General features: G+C 42.3%; 1 protein-coding gene across 1 annotated transcript; it reads left to right on the plus strand.

The window, feature by feature from the left end:
- The first annotated feature begins 565 nt into the window (after positions 1-565).
- On the plus strand, positions 566-4669 carry LOC136429186 (phosphatidylserine synthase 2-like). The gene is made up of 5 exons (XM_066419062.1): positions 566-631; positions 1903-1980; positions 2426-2566; positions 2916-3061; positions 4477-4669. Exons 1-5 carry the CDS (start codon positions 566-568, stop codon positions 4667-4669), a joined length of 624 nt encoding a protein of 207 aa, XP_066275159.1.
- Positions 4670-7498: the final 2829 nt, after the last annotated feature.

Consider the following 7498-nt stretch of genomic DNA (forward strand, 5'->3'; position numbering starts at 1 on the left):
TACTCTTATGTGTGATGGACAGGTGCAGGTGCATACATGGGTATTCGTCTGCTCTTCTTGATAAGTTAATTGAATAGTAAATCCTGGCGTGCAACATTCCATTCTTCTCAGGATCGCAACTCGGTGTCCAGTGCAGTGTCCAAGCTCTTTTGCTCTTTCAACTTTGTACTGATGGGGTCAATATCATCATCATCATCGGTCGACCCCGGGGGGGGGGGGGACGGGGCAAGTCCATGCACAACCGCCGACCACTCCATCCTGTCTGCCATGGCCGCACTCAGGTCCTCCATATGAATTCCGGTGTCTCTGGACAGAGCCCTTGGGAAGGTCAGCTTCCTGCAGTGTGTTTTTCCCCGGGGCCTCCACAGAATGAGTGAGGAGATTATATCGGGGTCAATATATAAGATGTGAGAGTGCCACAAGATCTCAATATTTAAGACATCTAATATGCAAATTAATGACGTCACGAGTCTTTAATCTATTGTAAAAAAAACAACTCATAATCGTATTCCATAACAAGGCGTTGGCAGTCCGGGACTACTGGATGGTCCACGTGATGAGCGTCATGTGGGAACTGATGGAGTACAGTCTGGAGCACCAGCTTCCCTTGGACGAGTGCTGGTGGGACCACGTGAGTCAGTTGCCTGTCTGTCTGTCTCTGTTTGTTTGTTTGTCTGTTTGTTTGTTTGTTTGTGTTGTAAATAGGCCCTCTCTTTGCTGGTGACGCCCCCGATACCCCAAATCTCCGTTCAAAAGAGCAGGGCTGAGACCGTAAAGGTTTACCGAGCATTTCCCGAGCAGATTTCAGCGCTGCTAAAGGAGAGTGGGATGTTGGATTGAAAGATCATAGCATGCTCTGTTGTTGGTGTGACGTGGTTTGGAGCGGTCTGTCTGCCAGACAACGGTACGATTAAACACCCCAACATCTGCTTGGATGTTCATGCCAATGCTTTATTGGTCCATTGGTTGATTTACTCCTTTAGCTGTCGCATATAGAAGAATTTTATTGAACGACAATTGTACATGGTACAAAGTATGGCAAGAATTCTTAAACATAATGCAAAATATAAGTATAGAATAAAACTTAACATCCTAATTACCAATACAATAAGGGGTACATACATTTTTGATATAGTGTTATAATCAAGTGGGACTAATCATTTTTCGGTACGTTTTCTAATGATTAAGCAGTCGTTTGAATATTTACCTATTTTTGCATTGTGGGGACTGTTGCATTCAAATATATACTCAAAACAGTCTGTAACATCGAGACTCTTAAAACTTGTTGTACTTGTTTTGAGAAATGTGAATAACTTATTACGTAAAGCATCATATTTAGAGCATTCCATGACAAAGTGAAATTCATCTTCAATTTCCATTGGACAAAATGGGCAAAACCTTTGGTCAGGGGCTACATTATAATATCTGCCCGTCTCTATTTTCAACTTATGACTACTGATTCTTAACTGAGTTATCGCTTTACGAATATCAAACTTATCTACATCATCAATATATTTTCTTGTTCATAACAGTTTTTCGATTTGTTGAGAAAAGACAGTTTTGAGTTACTTCTAATACGGCTAAACCACTCTTGTATATGTGCATCTTGTAGCCGGGAGCGAAGTTGGTGGGCAATGTAATCTATTTTATAAGCCTCAGGTTTCAGCCATATATGTCCAAAGCCGTGGTAATTGAGAGTGTCCTTAACATGATTAATCCAGTCATATAAAATGGTATCAAACTGACACACAAAAAACATGGATAGCATATATATATATATATATAACATAGCATACAACTAACAATCCTCATATAACATATCATAACATCGTATGTGCCATATCGTGTGCCTCATGTGTTATATGTCAATGGTTGTTAAACCATATAATGTTGTTTTCCCAGTGGATTATTGACGCCGCCCTGTGCAATAGTTTGGGGATCTGGTGCGGTATGAAGACGCTGGAGTATCTGGACATGAGGGTGAATCTATTTTTTCATCTACGCATAGATAGGAAATAGTATAGGCAACGTTTGAGGGTAACGGTGGTGGTCTAACCATTGCAAGCTCATGTTGTTCATGATCAGCAGGTCTGTCCAGCACTCCTAACCGTCCAACCTGTCGTTGACCAGTCTTTTTGTTAGCGAAGTCTTGATAATTCAACTGCGAAAAAAATCATTGTTCATAGGCTTCTTTGCTATGAAAAAGAAACGGCATGGTCTGTATTTGTATCTGTATAGCCGGCACACCCACCCTTCGGCGTAACACACCAGATTCCGTATCTATATAGCCGGTATAACTACTCTTAGCATCAGCTTGTTTTATTACACTGAATGAACTGTCACATCTAACTGACTTAAGCTTGTGTATACCAGAATTACTTTGAGTCTCCCCTGTTGAAACATGGCATTTTCCTTTTCCCTGCAGTTGTATAATTGGCGCGGCCTATGGAACGTTCCGGTTTATCCTAGCAGGAGGAAGACGAGAGCGGGGCGGTTAGAGTCTCACGACTTGAGCCGTACTAGGCGCCTCAAACGATGCCTGGCTGTCTTGCTGTACATCGCAAGTGTAAGTGTATGGCAATTAACTCCCTCCCTCACCACACACACAAACAGACTCTAGTAAAGCTATCGTTACACACTGCAACTGAAAATAAGTCTTGATGTTTTTTTGTTTTTTTAATTTTTACTTGAGACGATTGAAAAGATAGAGAACGCCTGACTTCAGTCTGGTGTCACTTCCATGATGTATAACAGATAATACTGGCCATGGATGCTAAATTATACATGTAAGAAAAATGTATGTATGACGGGGCCGACTTAACGTCACCATCGAAATGACGATTGCAGTTCCTCCCTCACAACACATGTCCAAGAGGTTTGGTTCATATCGCCAACTAACTTCTTTTTCCTTTTAGCTTCTCATCATGGAGCTGAACGCGTTCTACCTGGAGCCCGTTCTGTGGATCCCCATTTCCCACTGGCTGCAGTTGGCGCGAGTGGCGCTGTATCTCATAGGGGGCGCTGCTGTGTCGCGGCAGGTCTACCAGTATATGGACGACCCGTGAGTTTGGTTCCCTTACTTATACTTAGGCTACACCAAAGTTTTATGAATGACTTCCTCTGGAGATCCAAAAACTAATGCGCGCGGGCAAAAATAAAAATCCAGCAAAACAAAATGCTGCTTCATCACAGAACTACAAAGCTGGTATTGCGATTTGAACCACAGAGCACAGTGTATCAAGCAAACAACAAGTCTTTATTTGTAGGAGGTACATGTAGGTTGTCTGTTCATCATAGCACACTCATCTCAACTGATTGATGTTTAATATATTGACAAGAACGACCAAACAAGTACACTCAGTCTATTAGAAGATATTTGGCTCCAAGGACTGTGGATGATATATGACTACAGATGAAAATAGTCATAAGGGTTCTTTCCACATATTTGGCGTTGGGCTCCATATTAAGCATGTCATGGTTCACGCTTACAAATCTCGCTGTGAGACATCTATACCACAATGCCTCAAGGGCTGACGTCATTGTTGAGTTGTGCAGTGGAGTGCAAAAAATGTGAACGCAAGTTTAGTCCCTACACTAAACCTTTAAAAACCCTTCCTTTTCTTTAAAAATTTTGGTCCATTTTGGGCTTTGGACTTTTGGGCTAGAAGGAACAGGTAGGGTCTAAGCTTTCCCAGTTTGGTAACAATTTGTACGTTTCAGTAGTTAAGCTGGCGTAAGGAGATATCTTAGTGGTTTTGTTTCACATGCTCTGAGTGGACTATTCCAGCCTAGAAGTAGGTCAAAGTTGAGGTTAAACTTTGTTTTGTTCTGTCAGCTATCCCGAGCGATCGAGCTGGTCAATTATATGTTTTCTTTGCATGATTCTAAAGTAGACAGCTGTGGCTTTTTGGTGCATAAGAATTTTGGGGCTTGCAATGTCAGTAAGTACTTTTCTGAGCCCTTGCTTCAATGCTTTAAAGCATTACTGCCTATTGACAAGTCTGACTCTATTATCTGCATGCCCTCAACTCGTCTCCCATGTCTCCCATCGTTGCAAAAGAAACGTGTTAGAGCCACTCTGGAAAGGTCGTGTTTGCCGGTATGCCTAAACACCCCACCCGAACTCATCCGAGTCTAATATGCAGTATACACGGGGCAATGACTTTATGTGACGCTCTGAATACATTGTCTATGCAATTATGAATAAAAAATATCTGATCTGAGCACGGAGGCAGGAAGAAGCGGTTAGAGCACGGGAGCGGTAACGGTGTCCCCAATAGAAAGCAGTGTCAAGTCATCTTCGATGGGGAGATGTTCTGCCAATCGGTGAAATTCGTCTATATATACGCATGCCACAAGTAAATGATATTGTTGTGGACAGCTTGGACTCGATATCGGCCAGTAAAATTGGGAATTTCTAATAAATTTCCATTGTTCCTGACGGGCTGAGTTTTAATTTTTTTTTGTTTCTCACAGAAACTGTAAGAGCCTGGGTCATTTTGGGTGGATTTATATCATACTGGTGATCACGGAGGTGGCAATTATCGTCAAGTTCGGCCGGGATCTGCTGACGATCCCGTTCCCGGATCACATCCTGATCTCCTGGATCGCGGGATTCCTCGCTCTGACGTCATGGCTAGTGTGGAGGTTTTTCATCAGTAGTTTATAGAGAACCTTAACCATCGCGGAGCAATTCATGTCTATTTAGTTTAGAGTGTCTCTATCATACATATAGAATACAACACGGCGTATTCCGTAAAACCTGAATTACCAGTCCGATCGTGGGAGGGCTGGGACCGAGGGTGATGCGGAATATACCGTGTTGTATTTAGTTTATGTCATACCCACCCGAAAAAAACACCACAAATTTATATGCGAAATGCGTCAGAAGTTGACAAAAGTTTATGTCCTTCAACAAAAATTGTAACAACAGAAATTCCATCGTCCGAATCCAGTATTCAAATTTTCGACAGCGGCGCAACTGGCGCACGCGAAGTGGATGCTAATGATTCTATGGAAGCTGGATGTGATAAAAATATCACCAGGTAAAGCTCCCCTCTCACTGGACCCGCGGCACTCTGGCGGCGTCGCTGCGGCCGATCTAATTGACAAAGCACTCAACGAATTTCATCGACAAAAAACGAATCTTTTTAAGCTTTGTGTGTTTTGTCGTCTTTTTGGTCATACTTGTACGTTTTGAATGATGTTCCCATTATAAAGTCAAGGGTAACACAAATCCAATTTATGACGCAGCGACGCCGCCAGCGTACCACGGCTCCAGTGAGAGGGGGGCTTTAGGAAAATTTGTATCGAACGTTATTCCGGCCCAGGTATGACATAGATACAATGAGCTCCACAGACAACATCGATATCGTGCGGCGAAACCTCTGTGAATTGAGAAGAGACATATAGACGATAGATTTATTGATATATATATGAATGGTTTATTTACGTCCCAAGACAAAGCATACATAGCAGCCTACATTGGCTGAAGTGAAGTATGATTTACATATAAAAATAGTCTAAACGCATTAAAGATACATACTATAAACATTTCATGCTTACAATACTCAATTTAAAATATATGCGTACTCGTTTACGTGCTTTTTTCGGCGCCAACACTTTGTCATTGATCATGAGTAGGTCGACCAGTTAAGGTAGTGTAGTCTTACGATATTTAGTGGTCCTACATTTGAACTGCGTTATCTGGTGTTTAGACCTAAGGTTCCTGCCATGGAGACTCATACGGTTTGGAGGCAACCAATTAGCAAGCGTCGTGGAGCTTTACAAGGAAGTAGCAAACTTAGCACATAGCTCATGATAACATGTATACGATAGATATAACGATAGAATAGACTTTTCTTCTTACCTACTTTGTCGCTACCCTAGTCATTAACATTACAGGTAATGGTATTCTTCCTGTAGTCTTTGATTTGATAATCTGGTGTACTGCATTTAGCCCATATGGACAACAACATGCAATAGAAATCATTCACTCACTGAGATTTACCACATTTGTGGAAGGTTTGACTATCACCATTTCAAGATGTCAAAATGGAGACCAGACAGTAATAAAGTTTGATTCACTCATGGCGGGAATGACCCCTACTCTTATCGACAAGTGTGGTGGGTTCTTTAACGTGCTCGAGATCGAGGTGTGCCTCTCTTCAACCACGGGGCCTCCCGCTTCACGTCCCAACCTAGAGGACGCCCCTAACCGAAGCTAGGTACTCATTTTTAACCAGATTCGAGTTAGGAAATAGTATATTATTGTTATCTCTTACCTACCAGACTTATCGCAACTTGACCAAGAAAGTATTGTTGTTTTGATTCGGCCAATAAACTTGCCTTTGACAAGTTTTCATCAATACATTCTCTCGCTGTTTGGTACTGTCTGGCTATAAAGAAACAAAAACACCGTAACTTCTTTCTTGCGAATTGGACGAGGTGTAGACAGCAAAACGTAACATTTGCCACCAACACTGTTAGTATTTTTCTTCTCCAGAATTTGACTTGTCAGAAGAAAGAGAAAATACGGTGGAGAAAAGACATAGGCTATCAAGGTCCTTAGGCCCTGTTTTTCAGCTAAGCAAAAATCGAAAGAAACACGTTTCTACCTTTCGGCGCCTGCTAAACGCAGAGCGTCCGCCATCACCATCATTTACTCAAGAATTGAATAAATAGCGAATCAATTGACCTTTAATCTCCCCAGGGTCTATAAAGGTTTACGAGGTTACACAGACGTGGAGCGCCGAAAAACAGAATCATGTTAAACTTTGTTTATTTCGATTTTTGCTTAGCTGAAAAACGGGGCCTAAAGACCTTGACAAGTCTTCTCCTTGTCTTCTGACAAATGACAAACCTCCTTGCTGAAAGTTACCTCATGGCACCAGTCGTAAACATGCGAAACCCTGCCGATAGTGTAGTATGGCTTTCAACGTATAGATGGTGGCCATTTGCAGGTATTCTGTAGCCTCTACCAGGCTCCACAGGTCGCTGGGAAAATAGTAGAAATTCGCCAAATAGACAGATAACATACCAGAGGAGTTAGCTGGCCAGGGAGTACAGTATGCGACCTAGTGAGAGGGGAGTTTTAGTACTCCCTGGCCAGCTAACTCCTCTGGCATGTTATCCGTCTATTTGGCGAATTTCTACTATTTTCCCAGCGACCTGTGGAGCCTGGTAGAGGCTAGGTATTCTGTGTTGTGTTGTTTTGTGTTGTTTTGTGTTGTTTTGTGTTGTTTTGAGTTGTGTTGTGTTGTTAAAAACGGAGAGAAGCATGATTACAGCAGTTGAATTAGCACAAGGATTTACGCCCGCCCTATAGCCTCCCATTGCATCGGAATTCGGAACCGACCTAAACGTAAACGTGCCGAAGTGTGAACTTTATTTTGATTGCATATCTCTGTCAAGCTTCGTATGCTTGCTACTGCTAAACTGGCCACTTCTGAGAAAGACCTCACTGGACCCTCACCGGACCAGTCGAAACTTTTGTAGA

The sequence above is a fragment of the Branchiostoma lanceolatum genome, chromosome 3 (genome assembly GCF_035083965.1).
Source record: "Branchiostoma lanceolatum isolate klBraLanc5 chromosome 3, klBraLanc5.hap2, whole genome shotgun sequence".
NCBI classification, from domain to species: Eukaryota; Metazoa; Chordata; class Leptocardii; order Amphioxiformes; family Branchiostomatidae; genus Branchiostoma; species Branchiostoma lanceolatum.

Coding starts and splice junctions, on each gene's coding strand:
- LOC136429186 (XM_066419062.1), top strand. CDS start 566: ATGTGGGAACTGATGGAGTACAGTCTGGAGCACCAGCTTCCCTTGGAC. Junction 632..1,902: donor ACGAGTGCTGGTGGGACCAC/GTGAGTCAGTTG, acceptor TTGTTTTCCCAG/TGGATTATTGACGCCGCCCT. Junction 3,062..4,476: donor TACCAGTATATGGACGACCC/GTGAGTTTGGTT, acceptor TGTTTCTCACAG/AAACTGTAAGAGCCTGGGTC.